The 24,156-nt window shown below is 39.8% G+C and overlaps 1 protein-coding gene across 1 annotated transcript; it reads left to right on the top strand.

The window, feature by feature from the left end:
* Positions 1-3,228: 3,228 nt before the first annotated feature.
* KLF8 (KLF transcription factor 8) lies at positions 3,229-22,939 on the top strand (the record flags this gene model as incomplete). Its single annotated transcript, XM_080910535.1, has 5 exons — positions 3,229-3,300; positions 12,540-13,101; positions 14,905-15,016; positions 15,662-15,801; positions 22,758-22,939. 5 exons carry the CDS (start codon positions 3,229-3,231, stop codon positions 22,937-22,939), a joined length of 1,068 nt encoding a protein of 355 aa, XP_080766661.1.
* Between the last annotated feature and the right edge of the window lie 1,217 nt (positions 22,940-24,156).

Raw genomic sequence — 24,156 nt, 5'->3', positions numbered from 1 at the left:
ATGGATTATGATCACATCCACCTCTCATTTCCCTACTTCCAGTTTTCTTCCATCTGTTCCCCACTCAACTTCATTTTTTCCCTTCTCTTTTAAAAAACAACTCAGTCTAACGCTATGACCCGTTTGTGCATGGATGTGGAGCCATCTGCTGGAGGGAGCATGTGCAACTTACTGATGGCCACACCCCCAAAGAATGCTCAGACTCAGCAACTGTAGCTTCCAAGAGGTGGAGCCTTGTGGGCGTCTCCATTCAAACTGGACTTTCTAGCAGGTCTTGTGCAGGTCACCACAGCTGCTGCTTATCAGTTCATGAGTGTGGTAACTAGATCATGTTTAGAAGAAAGTATCCAAATATGTTTGGGTAGAAAAAGAACATCTGTATTGAGCTTCGAACCTGGACTCGGATCCCAGCCCAGATCCCAGATCTTTGGCTTTAGCATTGCTTGATCTCTCTGATCCTGTATCCCCTTGTGTGTATACGGTATCAACAGTAGTGTGTGTTTTATTCTTGTAAAAGAGAGGACAAAATGGACAAAACCCCTCGAGGCTATGTTACTTGCCGCCTACGTGACTGGGGAGTGTACATGTGACACTGCAGAACATCAACCTCTGGGACTGCTAAGATGAACTGATAAAAATTATGACAGGTGCCGTTTCAGTAACTGGTTTGGATCTTTACAGGGTGACTTGACTTTTGTACCTTCTGTGAGTTTTCTAAGCGAAGTACACAGATTAAAGGAGTCTTAATCAAATCCTTAAAACTTCCATGGTAGTTGCAGCGTGCAGATTCCACATTATGATTTATCTTCTTGACAACCATATGGGAGACAGGGTTAAACTCACATATCGGTATTTTGCATAGAGGAAAGAAAATCTGGGTATAGAAAGAGTCAGTGAGTCCCCCAAAGCCACGTTGTCTCTTCATTTTTTTTTCACAGTGCTTCACTACTTGAAATGTAGGCTACCATTTGTGAGCAATGTCATTTTTTTCACACTAACATTTCCCATGCTACATATTGCCAGCATCACTACTTGTCAGAAGATAGAAAGGAATGATATCTACTCAAGATTCTCCTGAACAATTAGGCTGTTCTCTTCAAATTGTCCTCTTATGAGACATTTTTCTTTTTTACAAAGAAGGTAGGGTACCATAAAGTGATAAAGTATATTGTGCTTGGTCTCAGAGGATAAAAGTTCTATTGAGTCAATCCTTTTAAATGCTGTGAGCCGGGGCCTTCAAGCTCATTATCCTTCTAATGCAATGGGAATTACAAGAAGTTGTCCCTTTACAGATTATAATGTTATATAGGTGGATATGTGACTCTTCCCATTGTCTAAATGCTCTGTCCTCCTAAGAAACTAGGTTCTTCCTAAGTACAAACTGGGTGGTTTGCATATAAGGAACCAAGAGATAGCAACACAAAACAGCAAAAAAATGAATTTAAAATTCATTATTTTATCTATTGAATGTCAGGAACTGAGGAAAGCGTTCCTAGTAGAAAAAAGCTGTAGTTCTCAAGGACACTTCTTTACAAAATAAAAGGAAGAATTTAGAGAATTTTCCCAGTTGAAACCTGTTGTTTCCAGTTTCATTTGAAAACCCAGAGGCTTTGTTATCAGGTTGGATGCTGGGCACAAAGAAAATGCAGCAGAGAGTACTGATCTTAGAGTCGGATGCTCTTGAGTCACGTTGTATAACTCGAAAAAGCATTTTTCTTTGTCCAACTCAACTTGTCCATCTAGAATTATAAGATTTTACATTATCATCTGCAGAGCCCTAATGCATCTAGAGAGCTTCCCATGGTTAGAGCTGTGGAGGAAAATATACTAAGGAATAAGAACAGTTAGGGCCAGATGAAAGAGAACGTTGACTTCTAACCGAATTTAAGCTCTTACCACACATCCCTGGATGTCTTCTGAGGCTCAAGAACATTGTCTGAAGTTATGGTAGATAGTCAACAAATTTCTGAATGTTTATCAGGGTAGTGACAAAGCGAAGCAAGGGGTCAGCTTACCCTTATAATCTGCACCTGGGTGGGTAAGGCAGGAAGATTGCTTGTGTTTGAGACCAGGCTAGCTACGGGCAAGTTCCAGGCAGTGTAAAACATTATCTTGATCTCACAGAAAGAAAGGGGGAGTAAAGAAGTGGGGACCTTTTAAAATTAAGAACAAGAAATGAGAAAATGCAGGAAACGATGAGATAAAATTAAAGAGGTTTTGTATGAAACACTGGAGTGGCGCCGTTAACATGAAGTGAGATGTGTTGCAGGGAATAGCTAAGGGTTTTCCAATTCCTGAGTTGGGAAAGGGGATGATTTGGGAAAGGAGGTGAGATGGTGGCAGGGGAAAAAAAAATGTGTTCGGTCAGGTAATTCTCTTGTAATCCAGAGGGGGGCGCTCAATAGCTAGATGAGCTTGATTGATTGCTGCCAGGAAAACCTGTAGGAGTGTCGCAGTTTATTTCCTTTGCAGTCACAGTGTCCTTATTTCTAGTGAGGATAAATTACAAGTCACGTAATGTCGGTTTTCAGTTCCTATGGGTTAAAACAAGGCAGGGTAGAGGAAACATAAGTGTGATCTGAAATCTGACTGGTTAATTTGTAGGTAAACTGTAGATTTGACTTTGTATCCTTAACCTCTCTGCTGAAATTCAACAAAAAACTGTTGCAGAGAAAAACATCGGTACTTTTAATAGGATGACTGATGGTTCAAAATATTTGAATGAAGCCATTAATACCATCTCTTTATAAGAGGGGCAGCTATTTATAGAGGAAGATGAAAACTGCTTTTAACCATGCTTGGCTTATAGATTTAAGATGTGTGGACAAAAATGGTCTGTTGGTTTGATTTTGGACATATACTGCTCCGGTAAATATTCATACAGTAATTTCAAAGTCCTTAGCAAAAACAAAAACTGGACCAGGAATGGAAAGTTTTTGCAACCATAGAACTCTATTGATCATTGCCATAATAGGACAGGTCAGGGATCTGGATTCACTTACATGAGGGGATGGAAGGACTTCTTTCTATACTCGGAGTCGGAGACAAGTGACGATCTTTTCTGAGTAGATTAACTTACAGTGTTTTAATGACTTCTTAGTGTACAGTTAGTGTGAAAAACTGTTTATAGAGGACATATGAGTACAAACCAAGTGTACATGTCATACTGTGTGCCTAAAGTGGGTTCCATATTTTGAAATCTGTTTCCCCCTTGTATCTTTTCTAGATATGGATAAATTCATAAACAACATGGATGTCCGAATTAAATCAGAAAGTGGTTCGATGCAGGTATTCAAACAGGTGAGCTTTGTGTGTTGACTAGCTCTTAAACATTGGAGAACGGAGGCTCCATCTTCAAATGACATGCATGGGAAATGAGAATGAATAAAGGAAGGTAGATTTTTCCAGAAGGACTTGAATGTCTAGTGTGAGCTTCAACTAAGGAGTCTGCCTAGCCTTGAAGAAACAGCTTCATATTGTTCCTGTAGTCTTTAGTGAAGAGCCAGAACCATTTATTTTGCACTGTCTCATATTTTAGGTATAGTAAAAATTGTGTGCTTTGTGTTATTTAATGTCTTTGGTGGCCTTGCTCAACAGTGTATTAGGGTTCTCTAAGGAAACATCCTGTTGACTCTTTCCTTGTCAACTGGTGTGTGTGTGTGTGTGTGTGTGTGTGTGTGGTGTATAGTATATTACATGAAATGTATAATATATATATATTAAGAAATTGATTCCTGTCATTATAGAGGTATAGTAAGTCCTAAACCCGATGGACTAGATCAACACACTAGAGTTAAATTTCAGTCTCCAAAAACTGCTGGCAGAATTTTTGTACCAAATGTGGTGCAAGTCTATAACCCCTATACTAAGCAGATTAAACCAGGAAAATGGGGATTTTTAGCCCATCCTAGGCTACATAAAGAGATCCTGTCCAAAAGAAAACAGACAAACAAAACAGAAGGAACAAAGCAATTCCATCCTTCAATGGGAAAACTAGTCTTGGTGTCCTAGTTGGCTTCTCTGGTGCTATGAAAAGCAGCCTGACCAAGGAGGAAAGGGCTTATTTGATTATAGTTCACAGTCAAAGAAGGCCATGGGAGGAATTTGAAAGCAAGAATCTGGAGGCCACTGAGAAAACACTACTCGTCTTCCCTTCCCTTGCTTTGCTTATAACCCGGGCTTCACCTACCCAGTGATGCCCCCCCCCCCCCCCATCAGTCATTAAGAAATGCTCCCACTAGCTGCTCACAGACCAATCTGATGGAGAAACACTCTCAGTTGGAATCTTATCTTCCCAGGTATGTCTGTGAGGCTTAGTCTTCGTTTTATGAAGGTCTTTAATTATTGATTGGAGCCTCTTCTTCACTTTATGGGAGCAGTTTATTCCAACAGTCATGTAGAAGATTTGTTTTATTGAGGGGTAAAAGGAAGTTGGTCGTGGTATCCCACATCTTAATCTGAACACTCAGGAGGTAGAGGCAATCGGATCTTGAGTTCAAGGCCATGCTAATCTACAATCCAGCTCCATAGTGAGGCCCTGTCTCAAGCAAAAACATCTAGAAAAAAATGTTTAACCAGCCATCTGACACTATAACCCTGCTAAATTGTCATCTAACATTAAGTTATCTCCAGTCTCAATACTTTACAGAAAAGCAAACTGGTTGTAAGTGGTGTGAACAAGTGTTTGTTCTTTAGATACGTTATTACTATTCCATAGACCAAGCTGAGCTGGAACTTGCTGGAAAACTTTGGGCACCCTCAAACTCAGCAAACCTTCTGCTGGGACCTTGAGTTCACAGATTATCATGGCATGATGCCTGTTTGTTCAGGGATGAGTTATAAGGCATTACATAGTAAGTGAGCCCCAAAGGGATACCTTGAAAAATCTGTCAAAATTGCATGTATATTAGATATAGAAATTTGTTTATAGTACTTACTCATCTGATTCTTTGGGTCTTAGTAGTATGCCCATGATGATCGATTTCTATTCCTTAATTTAGGAGTTATATGTGCTCTCTCTCTCTCTCTCTCTCTCTCTCTCTCTCTCTCTGTGTGTGTGTGTGTGTGTGTGTGTGTGTGTGTGTGTGTGTACGCACATATGTACATTTTTGTTTTCTTAAGGTCAATCCTCAGTATATAACTCTTGTTGGCCTAGCACTCAGTATGTACCCCAGCCTGGCCTTGAATTTAGGGTGCTCTTCCTGTTTCCTCCTATCAAGTTTTGGAATTACAGGTGTCTGTCATAATGCCCTTAATCAGTGAATGATTGCTCTATGGCATATAATTGGATCTAACTTACATATGCATTTGGATGAGACTCCTTGTAATGTTTTTAACGATGTTAAACTGAATTGAATATCTTGTTTACCTTTGTAGCTGCTGCCATTTAAAAGCTATTAGTACATCAAAAACTTGCTAGTTGTTGCAAATTATCACTGGAGCTTGGTCATAGTAATACAAAAGAATACTAAAAGAAAGCTTTCTAACTCAGCACACTCATGCTGCTCTCTGTTTTTTGGGTTTCTGTGATCATACCTAATACAGGGGAGAATTTGGCTGTCATACTCTTATTTCTAGTTCTGGTTGTTTTCTTGTTTGAAACTTGTGTCTTATATATTGTCATACATGTCCCTTCGCATGTATGTCCTTTTAACATTGCATATGCTTTGCTTCTCTCTCTCTCTCTCTCTCTCTCTCTCTCTCTCTCTCTCTCTCTCTCTCTCTCTCTCCCCCACACACACACATTTTACTTTGAAAGTAAGCTGCACCAAGAAACTTTGCCCCTCAATATCTGGGTATCACCTGCAAATAATCACACTCTCATCCAAAACTCCATAAGAACTGCCACATCCCAAATGAACAATATTTCCATAATATCTGTCTTAGTCAGGGTTCCTACTCCTGTACAAACACCATGACCAGGCAGCAAGTTTGGGAGGAAAGGGTTTATTCAGTTTACACTTCCACATTGATGTTCATCACCAAAGGAAGTCAGGACTGGAACTCAAGCAGGTCAGGAAGCAGGAGCTGATGCAGAAGCCATGGAGTGATGTCACTTACTGGCTTGCTTCCCCTGGCTTGCTCAGCCTGCTTTCTTATAGAACCCGGGTCTACCAGTCCAGGGATGGCTCCACCCACAATGGGCTGGGCCCTCCCTCCTTGATCACTAGTTGAGAAAATGCCTTACAGCTGGATCTCATGGAGGAATTTCCTCAACTGAGGCTCCTTTCTCTGTGATAACTCCAGCTGTGTCAAGTTGACACAAAACCAGCCAGTACAATATCTAACATATGTATATATGTGTATATGTCACACACACACACACACACACACACACACACCAAGCATTTCAATGGCATATTTTCTTAAGCTTCTTTATCCACCAAGACTGTAGCTAAGGAAGTCTGTCCAAGCCACACCACATTTGGCAGCCCAGATTTCAGACTGATGCCCATAAATACCTAGTACACTCATTCTCCTGGAATACTAATTTGTTTCTATCAGTCATTCATGTAGTTCTACTCATCTCTCATTCTGTGTTGTCAGCATCAGCATGGGAATAGCTCATATCTTATTATCCGTAATTTTCATCTTCTAAAATTCACATCCACTCTCTTTGCATTAAGTCACACATAACTAACATTTCCTTTGCTTTTTTTTGCTTTTTATAAGATTTACTTTTTTAATTGAACGTAATTGTGTGTCTTTATGCGGCTATGCATACTTGAGTGCAGGTGCCCTTGCAGGCCAGAAGCATTGTATCCCCTTAAAGCTAGAGTACTTTTAGGTAGTTTTGAGCTGCCCGGTGTGACTAATAAGATAACAGAAATCTATTCTTGAAGAATCCTAGAAACAGAAGTCTCAAAGCAAGTTGTTCCACTGTCTTGGACTATCAAAATGTTCATGTCAGAGGATAAGTTCCTCGTCTTTTCACACATGTGGTAGGTGCAGGCATCCCTTGGTGTATGACCCTATCACTGTGCTATTTGACTGTACATTCACATTATCTTATTTTGTGGTCTATATAAAGATGCTGACCACTAAATCCCATCTCCTTGGTAACCCAGAATGGCTTTGCTTTAAGATTCATAATTCTGCCTAGTGCTGGCACGTGCCTTTAATCCCAGCACTTGAGAGGCAGAGGCAGGTGGATCTCTGTGAGATCAAGGCCAGCCTGGTCTATAGAGTGAGTTCCACGATAGCCAGGGCTACACAAAGCCTGTCTTAAAAAAAATCCATATTTCTATCTGCAATGATCCTTTTCCCAAATTGGTGATATGCATTGATTCTGGGCAAATCTTTTTTGGGTGACCATTCTTCAGCTTGGTATAATGTTTCTTTTCTAATATATAATACAAGAATGCAGTTGTTAAAATAATTTTGATCATGTATCATTTAAAGCAATCATACACAAAAAAGAAATTGTTTGCTCAGTTTTTCCTTTTTTTTATTTTCAATTTCAAGCTAGATACTAATATTTCCATACCACGTACTAAACAAATACCTAGAATTCATCTGTGCATATATACATCTGTGTATATGCATATGTGTGTATTCTATGGTTTTTGTCTGTTTTAGTGTTCTGGGAAAGGCTCTTATGCCTTGAATTTTGGCATTACAGGTGTATGCACTTCTGATCTTATTCCCACCTCCCCCTGGGTGTTTTTGTTAGTATTCTGGCCTCTTGAAATTGTCACATTCATTAGTGTGTATAAAGAGGAACCGTCCAATAGTGCTTTATTTCCTAATGCCGTTGACATGATGAGGATGTAAGATCCAAAATTCCTCTAGGTTTAGATTAAATTTAGCCTTTTAAATAATATTTATCTCCATCCATTTTTTTTCTCCTAATACTGAAACACATCATGGCATTATTAGAGAAGGACTGGAATTTCGGGGGTTTAAACTGGCTTTTTGACCAAAATAATGAATGTGCATAATATATGTGTACGCACACACAAGTGCACCCAAGCATGAAAATGATTAGTCTAAACCCAGAGCAAAGCTAGAAGAGACCTGTGTACAAAAACAGCTTTTATCTTTCTCTTGGGGAGGAGCCTGGGTTTTATCTTGTTACCATGACAACACTCCTTCCTCTCCTTTCTACTCACTGCGCTGCCTGCAGTATTTTGTTCTTTCATTTTCTTTCTTGTCTCGCCTTCCTGCTTTAAAGCTCCACATCAGAGCTATTTGAAATAAAGGAAAAGTAACAGTTTGGTTTCCCTCACTTGATTTCCCTTCCTCTCCTGAAGTCAAGGCTGTCTTTATCAGATGTTCGGGAGCTAGGATTTTATGAAAGTGACCATAGTTTTCCCCCAGATTTTTTTGTAGAATTGCCTTTCTCCATGATCTCTGCTAATTTGTCAGTAACAAACTTAATAAAAATGCAGACAAATACTATTTTTTGTTTAATTTTTTAAAAAACTGATTAGGATCCTGGGCATGTAAGAAGGACTGTGGGAAGTAAAAGGTCTTTCACACCATCCCCAAGTTTCTGGACTGTCCACACACAGCCTTCTTTACAGAATCAGAAATCCTGGGATTCTGTAAATGGGGAAAGGCAGCAGCCATTCTGTCTCTTTGGAGAGTGGTTAATTATTGACTAGTGGACACTCAAAACCTGAAGCCGGCCCACACAAGTGAAGAAGGAAAGGCGTTAACATGGAAACCCTCGCAGCAGAGGTTTACGTCAAATTTCCTGTGGGCTTTCAAATCGGTAGTCATTGTATTCAATGAAGAATAGAATGGGGCGCCCATCCTTAGTCATCCTAGCGAGTCACCGAAATTCTAGGACGGTAAACTAATTGCTCGCATTACTCTTCTTTATTGTCTCCAACTAGGACATACTGGCTGTGTAGAACAAGAAAATAAAGCGAGTAGTGCATGGGGTTTGTTGTTTTTGTTGTTTCTTTTTTCTTTTTTTGTACCATAGGACCTGTTTTATACAGAATATAGGATAAATCATACTGCTCATCAGGATTCTTACTAGAATTATTTTAATCATATTTAAAAGGTAATCATTGGTACATGCACACAAAAGCATTGCTTCTGCTGGTGAATACATATAGAATGAATATCTTTTTTCTCATAAAAAAATATACCTTACATCCCAATTGCAACTTTCCCTCCCTCCTCTCCTCCTAGTCCATCTCTCCTCCCTTCCTTCATGAAGTAAGACTAAGTGGATCTTCTCCTATTGTGCATAGGCAAGGCAGCCCAGTTAAGGGAAAGGGATCCAAAGGCAGCCAACACACTCATATGTAGCCCCAACTCTTGCTGTTAGGGGACCCACATGAAGAGCAAGCTGCACAACAGTTAGAAGGAAAGTAAGAAGAACCTTGACAGCTACTCTCTAGTACATTCTCTTAAGATGCTTGCTTGGAGAAACCTTAACACCCAGGAAATACTTGCAATAGGTTGGATTCGTTTCCACATAAAAAGCACGCATGAAATTACTATGTCCAGAAGGCAAATGTGATGATTATGGAAGCTCCTAAAACAGTAAGGTCAAAGTAACTACCTAACATTTGCTTCAAAGCCATGGATCAAGAGAGAGCAGTGATTTTAAGCCCCATCACAGATCATTTGGGTGGGAAATTGATAAACCACAAAGAAGTCTTGGTGTATAGACACACAATCCAGGATGGATTGTTTGAACAGGGCCTGTAACGTTCCCTCTCATTGGAGCAACGAGTATGTGTTTCTGTACTTTCTTTCTTCTGTGTCCATTTTGGATATTTTTGAATAATGTGTTTAGCAGAGTGAGTTACTGTAGATCATGTACTAGCCCAGCATAACCCTCCTGCTGATAGTGTTACGTTAGGCAGCACTCCCTGTCCTAGAAATGATCTTGGCAAAAGAGGGAATTTACAAAATACCCTCCCTTTTATATTTAAAACTCAGAAGTTTGGCTTCTTTAGAATTCTAGGCCTAAAGCATCGATTCTCAAAAACCCATTACAATTTTTAACTAGGTACTCCCTTGTTGTGTCTTATTTATACATCAGCACCAATGAGCTTATTAAAGAAAAGATCATGTGTAGGGCTGAGGAGATGCCTCAGTGGTTCATTGTGCATTCTGTTTTTGCAGAGAATCCTGAGTTCAGTTCCTCCTATATCAGGCAGCTCACAGCCATGTGTAACTCCAGGTCCAGGGAATTCAATCTCCTGTGCTTCTCCATATTCATTTCCTCTTTCCAAATACATAACTGAAGACTTAGCTTAGTTTTATGTAAAGTAGGCATTTTGAACATCTCTTGAAGTTTAGAATTCCCATAACTCAAATACCATGTTGTCAGAGACTGAGGCTTGCTCTGATTATTGGCTGAAGTCGCACTGTCCTCAAAAGGGCCATTCTCATGATTTATGTTGCTTGGCCTGTGTATATTTATTTATACACAGTACACAACATTCTTGACATTTGATTAGGTACAATTTTTAGAATAGTTTAATTAGGTTAAGACTTTATATGTTGATATAACATATTTAATAACCATTGATTAGGATTTTTAAGTGCCTTAACTGATGAATTTAAAACAAAGTTTGTATATATTAATATGGTACCATGTAACATTTGGATATCTGTATACATTGAATAATGTGCTCAAATTACTCAAACATTTCTCATTTTTTCATGAAATTTTCCAAAATTTTTCTTCTGTTTCTTTTTTTAATGATTTATTTATTATTATATGTAAGTACACTGTAGCTGTCTTCAGACACACCAGAAGAGGGCATCAGATCTCATTACAGATGGTTGTGAGCCACCATATGGTTGCTGGGATTTGAACTCAGGACCTCTGGAAGAGTGGTCAGTACTCTTAACCACTGAGCCATCTCTCTAGCCCTCTTCTGTTTCTTAAATGTATATTTATTTGTATGTATGTGAGCCTACATGACGATATGTACATGCAGCATGTTTGGAGGTAGAAAATGATGTTGGCTGTCCCTAAAATTGAAATTACAGGTTCCTGTGAGCTGTCATGTAGGTAATAAGAACTGAAACCAAGTCTTTGGCAAGAGCAATAGGCATTCTTAATAGCTGAACTGTTTCTCTAGCACAATGTTGTATGTAGCCACACAGTATGCTATGAGATGGGATTCACATTATCAGACCAGATTGGTTCCTATTGATCATTCTTTGCCAATCCTTCTTCCTTCCATTGTCCCCAAGCTCTGGTAGTCAATTATTTTGCTCTCAACTTGTACAGTTTGAGCTTGTATAAGATTCCACAGATGAGTGAGGATCGTGCCATGCTCATCTTTGTGTGCCTCCATTATTTTTATTCAAAATAAAGATCTCTACTTCTATCCATGTTGAAGTAAGGACAGGATTGTATTCCTTTTGGGAATGAATACTATTCTATCATTTTACCAATTGCTGGGCATATTTTATATTTTATCCGTGTCTTGAGGCTATTATGAATAGAGCTGCAGTGAATATGGGAATACAAATGTCTCTCTCTTTCTCTGTGCGCCTCTCTCTCTCTCTCTCTCTCTCTCTCTCTCTCTCTCTCTCTCTCTCTGTGTGTGTGTGTGTGTGTGTGTGTGTGTGTGTGTGTGTGCGTGCATGCACGCGCACACACACGTGCTGAGACCAAGTCTTACTGTATATTCCAGGCTGGCCTCAAACTCAGGATCCTCTTTCTTTAGCCTCTCCCTCCTCAGCCTTTCAACTGATGGGATTTCAGCCATGCATTTACTTTAAAAAAATTTTCCATAATTTAGAATTTTGCGTGTAAAGTCAACAATTCCCCTGTATCACATTTCCTGTGCATAGTACCTGCTAATATACCATTGCAAATAGAATTGTTACTCTTACCTCTTTTCTCTCCCTGAGAAAGCCTATTAACTCTGACTCATCTAAAATGTCACCGTCTCCTTAACGCCTTCCTCTAGATAGAACAAATTACCTACCTCCTCCCCCGCCCCCCAAAAACACTTCGCCTGTTGGAAATGGAACCTGTGACTGATTTTGCCAGGCAAGCGATGTACCACTGTCCCACATCCACTTCCTCCTTTGTTTCTCTGAGGCTTCTTGTTCATATGTCAAATCACTTAATTTGGCATGATTTATAAGCTACTCATATTACCACAGCATTACAGTTTGCATTCACTGCTTAGCTGTGTCTTAGTCATAAATGCTGCCAGTGGACTTAGCACAATGCTTTTGCAGAAAGATTGTATAAAATGTTTTTTCCCCTTTCTTCCTTGTATTCTTTCTTTTTATTTGAAGAGCTATTTTCCAAGTGAATATCCTTTTATTGGATTTTCCAAGTTAAATTTGAATTTCATTTTAATCTTTGATTGTGAAAAATTAAGTAAAGGATTTTTATCAGTTGTATGATACCACAATGCTACTACTTAACAATGGTGCTTCATAACAATCTCTTTCCTTTTTATTCTTCCGTGTATTACTGTTTCATTTCTTCCAGCATCATGTATCTTTTCCATGAGAGTGGAGCTTGCTTTCTTTCATTGCTTCCCATGTCTCTTTAGAGTTATCAACGGTGGCTGTCTCTCCTTGTAATTGTGTTTTAGGTCACTGGCCCTGTTCCAGCCAGAGATCCTTCTGTGAGAGGAGACAGGAGGAATATGGCTTCTCCATCATTTCGGGCTGGCAGTCCGATGGAAAGCCCAGCTCTGTTTAATGATATCAAGATTGAGCCCCCAGAAGAGCTCCTGGAGAGTGATTTCAACATGCCCCAGGTGGAACCAGTTGATCTCTCCTTTCACAAACCGAAGGCTCCACTGCAGCCTGCTAGCATGCTGCAAGCTCCAGTCCGTCCTCCCAAGCCACCGACTGCACCTCAAGCCATTATGGTGTCTACTTCAGCCGACACTGTCACGTCAGCAGCTATTCCTACTGTTCTCACTCCGGGCTCTATCCTGGCCTCCTCTCAGGGGACCGGTGGCCAGCCGATTTTACATGTGATCCACACCATCCCCTCGGTCAGTTTGCCAAATAAGATGAGTGGACTAAAGACAATCCCACTGGTGGTTCAGTCTTTGCCGATGGTCTATACCAGTTTGCCTGCAGATGGGAGTCCTGCAGCCATTACTGTCCCACTCATTGGAGGAGACGGAAAAAGTGCTGGATCAGGTAAGAAAGCAGTTTAATGCTTCCTCAAGTCACATACCTTCAGGGATCTTCCCTTCCTCTGTCAGTCTATCTTGTCTCTTTTCACCATTTGCAATTTGGAGGGACACTGCTCCAAAGGGGAATCGTTCTAATTCTAATTTTGAAAAGGTTTTAAAAATAATTTCTATGTAATACTTAAGAATGTGTGTAATGAGCTATGTGTTTTGGCATGTATCTGTAGTCTCAGATTATAGCTTGAGAGACTGGACAGGATGATTGTGAATCCCAGGCTAGCCTTGGACTACATAGCAAGCTCCAGGCCACACTGTGTGTGGTCTGGGTTACATAAGGAGACCCTGTCACGAAGGAACATATGACTGATCTCCTTTAGACCATGTTTCTGAAACAGGGATGTATATTCTTGAGTGAAATAGTATGTACCTTCCTAGAATCTTCATATACAATTATCTAATGGTAAATCATTTAAAGCATTATAGTTAAAATATTGCCAATTTAAAGCAAAATGCAAAATCTGAACACTGAGTTAAATTTCAAACCAAACAACAAAAAGTTTACACTCACTCAGACACTGTCTGTCCCTGGGATGTCCTAGATTATTGTGCTGGTTTTTTCCCTGTGCCATTAGGTAGAAAAGCATTGGTAAAAAACTCAACCTTTCTATCACTACAGTACTTAGGCCTGCTTAGCTCTGGTCACTTCGCACACCTTCCTTGGTCTCTGTCTTAGAGTCTCTCCAATATAGTCATATTTCCTGTGCAGCCCATTAATTGACACCCATATCACCTTGCTTTTAAGATTGTATTTGATTTCAAGAGTATGAGGGCCTTTTTCCTGAGTTACAAGTTCTCTAGAATACTATGTTATAATGTGCCTGGGCACCTATCCAGAGACACCCACCACCTACCAGTTGTTTCCCCACAGACTGTTGATTGAGCAAGGTTGAAGGTGCTTGAGTTTCTTATGTTAGAGTACTCCTAGTTGAATAGAGCATCGCTTTTCATGAGTGAGTACTAAACAAGTACTCAAGTACTATACTCTATTCCCCAGCCTTCTTTCGATGTAAATAAAACAAAGCCAAAGCCAAAAACAAGCCCACCACCTGTTTAGAATTGGGATACAGTTTCATGAATTTGCTCAGACTGTCTTAAAACAGGATGCCCAAGTAGATGTTACACTTGTAATTCTTTGCTAACTTTTGAGGTGAGCTCAGAATTGAAAAGGGATAAATTAAGCACCATATTTTTTTATTGTCCTCAATAGTTCCCTTTCTGCAATCGTGTCTATCTTAGTTCATAATCCAAATTAAAGAAAGTCTGTTGTTTCGGACATGGTTTGAAATAGTTATCATCATTTAATGTGTGACATGGCAATCAGCTTTTTAGTGTCACAAGTGTTGGGGTAATGGTAGGAATTCTCTCAAGACAGGGAAATAGTCACAGACTTCAGTGTCTCTAGGATACATTGAAGCCGTCTTTTATGCAGACCCTGTTTCAGGAGCCTGAGGCCTAGAGATGGATGGATTATACTTAGATTGTGTCCTTGGGAAATTCACTGGAAGTACAGCTCCCCTTCTTTTAAAGATACCTTTGTCCCTTCCTTATACTAAAAAAAAAAAAAAAAAAAAAAAAAAAAAAAAAAAAAAAAAAAAAAAAGTTAAGCTACTGCCTGCCTTCTTCTTCTTTCTGTTTTAATGATTTTTCTATCTTACATCTACTTTTCAATATGGGGCAAAATGGGAAACCTGAAAAGAACTACAGAGATGTGTGCATCTGCTCTACCATAACCCCCTTTCTTTATTTTCAGTCAAAGTTGACCCCGCCTCTATGTGTCCACTGGAGTTTCCAAGTGATAGTGATGAGAGTGCAATTGAGAGTGGCTCTTCAGCCCTACAGAGTCTGCAGGGATTTCCTCATGAGTGAGTAATTAAAGTGTGTGTGTCTGTGTGTCCATGCCTGCACACAATTGCCAAGAACGTGTGCATGCCGGTATACATGTATGGAGACAGAGTTAACAGGACACAACAGTAAAGGTTTGAGGAAAATGAAGTGCAAACTAACTGCTTTTCCCAAGAACTAGACGACTGTGTACATACACATGCATGTTTATGCAGGTTATAATAGTTACATTCTAATTATATATATCCTGAATTCTAGCCCCGAAGAAAAGGTTTTAATGTCCTATAAATTGTAATTTTGTAGCATTTTTCTTTGTAAGTTTAAAATAGCCCGGTCTTCTGATCTTAAAACAATTTAGAAGCAAGCTTGCATTGAGTAAAACATGTTGCATGAAAAATGTATTTTGTTAAGCACAAGAATAGCACTTGTTGAAGTGAAATGTTCATACTGTTTGGCAACGTGGCTACTCAAGGAAAAATTTTCACCTCCAGAGCTTTCTCTGGGAGCTGCATTTCCTCAGCAGAATGGCCTGGGTCAAAGAATGGCTTATAGGGTTCCATCCAACTCTTCTTCCATAGGGGAGCTAGCATTCAAACTTGCATAAACGAAAGGATGGTATGAAATAGTACCAGTGTAATTGGTCTTGTCTCTCTTCCTTTGCTTAGACCAGCGACAATGGTCCACATGCAGGGAGAAGAATCTCTTGACTTAAAGAGAAGACGGATTCATCAGTGTGACTTTGCAGGATGCAGCAAAGTGTACACCAAAAGCTCTCACCTGAAAGCTCACCGAAGAATCCATACAGGTCTGCCCTGCCCCCTGCCCCTGCCCCTGCCCCTGCCCCTGCCCCTGCCAGTATTCCAGCTCCAACACATACTTGCATACGTAGATACTATGAGAGATGAGCCTAGGGAGAGAGAAAAAATTTACAAGGAAGGGAAGATCACTTACAGAGCTTGCCCTTTTGTGTTGTTCTTATCCAAAAACCACTCTCATTAAAAAAAAAAAAAAACTGTCTAGCAAAATAGAAAATCTGGTACCTTCCAGGCGAGTATGCTGCTGTGCCTTATTTTGCAGTGCTAGGGATTAAACCCAAGCATGATACATGCTATGCAAATACTCTACAAACTCCCTTATCAGCCCCTTGGATTTTTGTTTTGTCTGCCCTCAAACTTGCTATGTAGCTGAGGGAGGCTGACCTTGAATTTTGGATGTGTTTGTCTCCACCTCCTAATGTTTTTGTTGTGTTTAAGAAATTTCCATCCTGTTTTCTATGGACTAGTTCACTTTCCCACCAGCAGTATATAGGAAATTGTCATTCTACATATTTTTCTCAGCCTGTTGCAATTGATTCGTTGATTAATTGATTGTTTATTTGTTTATTTGTTGATTATAACCCTTCTGACCAAGCTGAGGTTGAATCTCAATATAGGTTTCTTTTGTTGGGTAAAAGCTAAGTATTTTTCATGTATTTACTGGAGTATTTTTATTTCTTCTTTTCAATAGTATATGCTCATCTTCCCAATTATAGAGTGAATTACTTATTTGCTGTTAACATTTTTGAGGGTTTTTTTTTTTTTTTGTCTATTTTGGATGTTAATCCTCTATCATATGAATAACTACCAGAGGTTTTTTTTTTTCATCCTATAAGTGGTTAACATCTTTTGTTAATTGTGTCCCTTTATTCTGCAGATGCATTTTAATTTATTATCACCCCATAGGTTGAGTCTTGATTTTATTTCCTGAGCTGTTAGGGTCATTTTGAGGAGATTGTGGTTTATGCCTGCATCTTGAAGTAGTTCACATAGTTTCCTCTGATAGTTTGAAAACGATGGTTCTGACATTAGTTTCCGTCCCATTTTGAGTTGTGTATTGTTTAGTGAGCACCACAGATATATTTTTAATGTTTTGTATGTGGCTATAACTAGCTTTCCCAGTACAATGTCAGGATGAACTTTCTCCAGGAAGTGTACACTAGACACTGTTCATCATGGGAACTAAACATTTGACCAAGCCAGCCTTAAGGGGAAGAGATGTACTTTGGTTCCCAGTTTCAGAAGTTTTAGTCTATGGCCACCAGCCTCCCTTGCTTCTTGTGAAGCAGAGCAACATGGTAGAAGAAAGTGGCTCATTTCATAGTGGTGTATAAGATACAGAGTTTTAAAAGCATGAATGGATTAAGCATTGATCAAGATACTCATAATTAAGTCACTCCTAGCATTACCAGCTAGGGGACATAACCTTTTAGAGTTTGTACCAAATCATAATGGTATGGGTTGTTTGTTTGTTTATTTTGCTTTAGTCAAGGTTTAGCTGGCTAGAGATGTGTGGTTTACTTGTGATTTCTTTCTGAATTCTTTATTCTATTCTGTTGGTATGTGTGTCTGATTTTATACCACTACTGTGATTTTTGTTACTAAAGCACTGTAGTTTGTTTTGAAATTAAATATTATAGTACCTTCTGTTGTATTAAATCTCCAACCCCAGTGAGCCCATGCAAAGAACACAGAACTCAGTTACAATATTTATAAGCTGTAAGTCTAGATTGGGCTGACCTACCACTACAGTACTCTATCCCCCAGCTATGAGATCCTTTGCTACTTGTGGCTCCCCTGGGCCATGTGGTTCTGTTCCATCTTCCTTCTACCTCCTCTTCCTTCATCTTCCTCTGTATCCTTCTCTTCCCCCTCTCTAAAACCTCCAGCCCTGCCTTTCCCTTCCACTGCCCAATCACAGGCTCTAGCCTTTATTTGAGCAGGTAAAATGATGAGGCAGTTCACATGAATTCACCTGAGTGTGTGACCCGCTCCTTATAGGGTCTGTACTTCTTGAAGAAATGGAATTAACATCAAAATTCAAACAGCACCAGGGCAATCCACAACAGCCCTTCATTCAGCATTACACATTTTCTTAGGACTGTTTTGACTATTTCAGTCTTTTGTGCTTTAATATCAATTTCAAGATTTTCTTTCTATTTTTTTAAGAATATGATAGGGATTACATTTAATAAGTAGATTGCTTTCAGAAATATGGTCATTTTAAATATTTACTTGACCAGTCCAAGAAACTGGGAGCTCTGTCCATGTTGGAATAGCTACAGGTTTTGTTGTTATTGTTGTTTTGTTTTTGTTTTTCAGTGTTTTATAATTCTCATTTTCTAGTCTTTAATCTTTTGGTCCTCTGTCTTCTTGCCTTGATTTATTTCGGGATAATCTTAGACATTTGTGATTGGGGTTTGTTACTTTAAAAATGACATTTATTGATTTATTTTGTGTGTATGGGGGGTGGTAGATACTTGTGCCACAGATATTTTTATGGAGGTCAGAGGACAAATTGCAGGAGTTGGTTCTCTCTTTCCACCATATGGATTCTGGGGAATGAACCCAGGTTGTCAGCCTTGATAGCAAGCACCGGTACCAACTGAACCATCTTAGCCTGTTTTTCTTTCTCTTTCTGTTTTTTTTAATTTGTTTTACCTTATTCCCATGCATAAATTTTCAGCAGTATATTTAAGAGGAATAGGGCTTGTACACATCTTTTAATTTTTTTTGCAAGAAGTTCTTTCAGTCTCTTCTCATTCATATTATGCTGGTGTTATATATACCCTTACAGTGTATATAGCCATTATAAAGTAGTAATGTCCTGCCCCACATTTATTGAGATTATCCTGGGATATTTACCTTGGATCCTACTTATATACCATGTTACATTACTCATTTGTGTACATTGACCCATCCTGACACATCAAGAATGGAATCAAGTTAATCTTGGCTTATTATTTTTATGTGCTATTTAATTCAGTTTGAAAATAATTTATTGGGGATTTTTTGTGTTTTATGGTCTTCAAAACTGTTGGCTTGTAGCTTGTTTGTTTGATTGCTTGCTTGCTTTTTTTCCCTGATGTGTCCTCGTCGTGTTTTTTGTGTATATCTAGATAACACTGGCCTTAGCTTTTTTAACCACAATAAAAGGCAAAGATCTTGAAATAGACTCCTTCAGGGTGCAGTGAGCCCGGAGTGCCACATGGTGGCAGTACTTTAACAAGCCGATTATTAATTTTGGGTGTAGTGAAAATAGGAATTCCTAGGAGAAATCCTTGAGCAATTATAATAAATTCTATACATAGCAAAACCGTTGTGAAGTGTGGAGATGGGCTACTACTATAACAAATAAAAGTTTAAAAAAATTGATATTCTCAGTAGTCTTGGAAATCCCATTCTAGATGTCAATAATCATTTGTAACCTTCCAGTCTTTCCCCTTTTAATGGTGAGAGAGATAAACAAACTAGTCCTGCCTAGACTAAAACTCATTATGTAGACCAAGCTGGCTTTGAACTCAGAGATTACCATGTCTCTTCCTTATGGATCTGGAATTAAAGGTATGTACTACTACATCACGTAATCTTTAGTCTGAAAACATTCAGGTGTGGGTCAGTCTTCTTAGAGGCTAATGCAGAAATTTCCGGATATTGAAATGATTCAGTAAGGAACATTTTTAATCAGCCAAATAGTTTCCTGGTACTACTCCAAACCTGTGAGTCAGGCTGGACTCCATTCTGTTGTCCAAGTATCTAACAGCTATACAGTTAATTAGTGAACACTTGAGAGGGTTAGTAGGTGTTAGCTGTGAGTTAAAAGAAACAAAGAAAATCTGATTGCCACCAGAAATTAACACCGCAAAGATGTAAATGCCTTGGAAGTCTTATAATGGGGAAAGGGGCTTTAGAAGAACAAAGACTGATAGAATCTTTTTTCTTCATTCATTCATTCATTCATTCATTCATTCATTTTACATCCCAAATTACTGCCCCCCCAGTCACCCCTCACAGAGTCTCTTCCCCACCCCTCCCCTTCTCCTGAGAGGGTGGGGCCCCCTGTAGGTGTCCTTCCACCATGATACATCAAGTCTCTGCAGGGCTAGATGCAGCCTCTCCCACTGAGGCCAAACAAGGCAGCCTAGTTGGGTAATGAATTCCACAGACAGGCAACAGATTTAGGAAGAGCCTCTGCTCTAGTAGCTGGGGGACTCACATGAAGGCTGAACTGCACATGTGCTAGGTATGTGCCAGAGGCCTCAGTCCAGACGGTGTATGTTCTTTGGTTGGTGGTTCAGTCTCTGAGAGCCCCCAAGGTTCCAGGTCAGTTGATGCTCTTGGTCTTTATGTATATCCCCTTCAGGACCCTCAGTCCTTCCCTCAACTCTTCCATCAGAGACCCCACCTCTAAGTTTTGACTGTGGGTCTCTGTGTCTGTCTCAGTCAGCTGCTGGGTGGAGCTCCTCAGAGGACAGTTATGCTAGGCTCCTGTCTGCAAGCAGAACAGAGCATCATTAATCATGTCGGGGTTGGTGCTTGCCCATTGGAAGGGTCTCAATTTGGGCTAGCTATTGGTTGGTTATTCCTTCAGTCTCTGCTTCATTTTTGTCCCTGCATTTCTTTTAAACAGGAGAGGTTTTGGGTTGAATGTTTTGTGGGTGGGTTGCTGTCTTTATCCCTCCACTGGGGTTCCTGCTTGGCTACAGGAGGGAGGTGGCCTCTTCAAGCTTCATATTCCCAATTCTGTGTGTCACAGTTAAGGTCATCTGCATTGACTCCTGGAAGCATCTCCATTCCAGGTCTCTGGCATGTTCTAGAGGTCACTCCCAATCCCAGCAGCTTCATAAATTCCCATTCATTCTTCTGGCCCTCTGACTCTGTCTTGTCTCTCCCCACTTCTGTTCCTGCACAGTCATTATAGTAGATGAGAAGCAGAGAAGCATATTAAGGGAAAAAAACAAATATTACTATGATTTGTGATATACACTTAAATCACAATGAATATTTGTTTATATAGCTTATTTCTTTTAATTTAAAAAAATTAGGCTGGGTGGTGGTGGTACATAGCTTTAATCCCAGTACTTGAGAGGCAGAAGCAGACAGATCTCTGAGTTTAAGGACAGCCTAGGCTCCAGAATGAATTCCAAAATAGCTAGGGTTACACAGTGAAACCTTGTCTAGGAAAAAATCCCAAGGAAAAATAGATTTATTTTCATTGTGTGTATGGGTATTTTGCCCATGTGTATTTCTGTATACCATGTGTTTGTCTGGTGTCACAGAGCCCCAAAGAAGGCATCAGGTCCCCTGGAACTGGAGTTACAAATAGTACTGAACCACATCTGGGTGCTGGGAATTGGGCTTGGGTCCTCTGTAAGAGGTCCTCTTTAACCCCAGTTAATTAACTTTTGCAACAGAAGCTCACTTAGAAACCTAGTTTAGCCTCAAATTATTGACCTTCCTACCTCAGTTTCTTTAGTACTAGGATTACACATGTTCTATGTGCACATAGATACACACACACACATACACATGATGATTTTAAAATATCGAAGCAGTACAAAGGTTGGAAAAAAGTCCTCCTTCCACCCTTCATCTTCACTTTTCCCATTGTTAATACTTTTTCTATAGTTTCCATTTCAGTGTCTTGAGATTGCCGTTATCCTGAGCGTGTGTTTGGTCTGTGATCTATGCATATAATTGTGCAATGGTAGTTCTTCTTATACCACCCCCCCCCCCATTTTTCATTCCTTGGCATGCATGTCTCATGATACAATCCATCTATAACCTTAAGATTCTGTGCATGGAGCTATTTAAAATACTTTGGCTTGACAACTCCCCTCATCCCATTTATGAATCTTTAGCCCTTGCTGAGTGCTCTTTCCACCGAGTCACCCATTCTTATTGCAGATGGCTTTATTTCAGACTGCTCATATTAGGAAGTATCAGAGGAGAAAGTGTAGCTGTAAGAGTATGGTTCCTGTGTTTGAAAACGTACTCATCAGCTAGTTGTGCTCTTTGGGGAAGGTTATGGAAATTTTGGCAGTTGAGGGTTGGCTGTAAGAAGTGAATCTCTGGGAGGTGGGCTTATAGCCATACCCACTTTCTATCTTCTTCCTGCTTCCTGATCTATGGAGATGTGAACCAAGCTCCTGATTTAATGGAGCCTCTCACCACCATGTCTACTTTGCCATAATGGACCATGTTCATCCCCCAAACTGGGAGCCAAACTAAGTCCTTTTTCCCTAACATGTAATTAATACTGTTCATATTGTACTGCTTACTAGCAGTCTAGGTTTTCTTTTGTTCGGTTTTTTTCCTCCTTTTTCTTTTGAGTTGCTATATAGCCTTGCATAGCCTGAAACTCACTTTGTAGACCAACCTGGCCTCAAACTTGCGCTGTTCTTCCTGCCTCTCCTTCCTATGTCTGGCCTCTACTGTCTCCTTTTAAACTGTTTAAAAACCTTGTGAGATAATTTTGCCTCTGTTAGAGTTGAGAAAATAGACTGGGCTGGGAGAAGGGGATTACTTTATATACGGTTAGTCTGGTAAAGGCAGAACTCAACAACTCTTTGAGTGCCTGGGTTATCCCCGCTCCACTGTCTCAGCGAATTTCAGAAATGCAAGGAGCAGTGTGCAGAAGGCAATTTTTTAAGTTTCTCACCACAAAAACAAACAAACAAACAAAAGACAATAAATATGTGAAGTAATACATGCTAGTTAGCTATATTTAATCAGTACCATAGTGTGTACATATCATGAAACTAGAAGAAGACATGCAATGTGATGTTTATTTGTCAAACTAATTCATTGAAAAGGTAAATAACAGAGCTTCTTCAAGGCTTACTTTTTAACCGAAGCTTTGATATAAATGTACGTTATGTATTTCTGCTATTTTGCTGGTAGCCAATCATCTCCTGATTACCTTCATATGATGTTTTCCTTGCAGGAGAGAAGCCTTACAAGTGCACCTGGGACGGCTGTTCCTGGAAATTTGCTCGCTCGGATGAGCTTACTCGCCATTTCCGTAAGCACACGGGCATCAAGCCGTTCCGGTGCACAGACTGCAACCGCAGTTTTTCTCGATCTGACCACTTGTCCCTCCACCGCCGGCGTCACGACACCATGTGAATATCACAGGCCACAGCAGACGTGCTGCACTGGTCTCCTGAGTGTGCTGAAGTTGTAACTACATTTGCCTCTTAGACTATAATTTGCCCCTATGATTGGGGTTGGAACAGCCTACTGAGCCAGGTTAATGAGACTGGAAAACAAGTTAGCTGGTCTCCCATGCGGCTCTTTATATTCCACTTTCACCTCTCCACTGTCCAGACTTCAGTTTTTGCAACCTCTTCCTGGGTTGAATTCTAGTGCGGCGCCCATGGCTGCCCTCCCTGATCCCTCATGCTATATTATAGACATTTTTCCTATAATAACAAACAAAACAGGAATCAAACTCAAGGCTGTGAACAAACATCCACTGTTCCCCCTCCACCCCCAGTTTTCTCTTGTTTTCTAAAGATTTTATTCATGTGCATATATGTGTGTGTATATATATACATATATGTGTATGTATGTGTATATATATATATATACTGTAACCAGTACATAATGTTACTTAGCAATGTCCTAAAATGAGGGGTTTTTCAAAGTTGTAGCTACAAGGGGCATAACAGTAGAGTTGGTTGATCAAATTTACAGAGAATTGAGCCTGAAGTACAGAGTCTCATGCTAACCCTGAAGGTTTTGTAGATCCAGTTTTACTTGTTCAGAACAGTTTGGTTTACAGGCAGTGCCAGCACTCCCTTTGACGTTCATCAAAAGCAGTGAAGGGATTCCTTGACCTCCTTTTCCTCCTCATGCTCCTTTAGAATGAAAGGTTTTTATGGCACAATTTCCTTCTTTTTTAGGTTAAGTTTGGACAAATATTCAAAGCACAGAAATATAGTTGAGTAGGGAGAAGTAGGAAAATCTGTGGGCAGTGACAGCAAGAGCAGACTTGGGAGCACCCTGGGAGCAATTTCTTGGATAAGGTGTTAGAATTGTTAATCCCAAACCTCCGTTCAGAGGGCAGCCTGTTGAGACAGCACTTTCGATGGGCTACACTGTGCTGTTTATTCTTTTGTTTACATAAAGCAACCATTCAGCGTCTTACCTGACGAGAAATTGTACACTGAGCGTGGTATAGAGGGGTGAGGGGTTGCACTAGAGGAATTTTGTTTACTTCATGCCATTTCTGGGCATTCATTCTTCTACTTCTAATGGGATGAAGACAGTTTTCTTTCTGACACTGACATATAGAAAACACTTTTGATGTTTTACAACTGCTATTACTACCCATTTATTTA

This window comes from Micromys minutus (assembly GCF_963924665.1).
Source record: "Micromys minutus genome assembly, chromosome: X".
Lineage (NCBI taxonomy): Eukaryota > Metazoa > Chordata > Mammalia > Rodentia > Muridae > Micromys > Micromys minutus.
The sequence above is the reverse complement of the archived record's forward strand: the minus strand, read 5'-3'. Positions and strand labels throughout refer to the sequence as shown.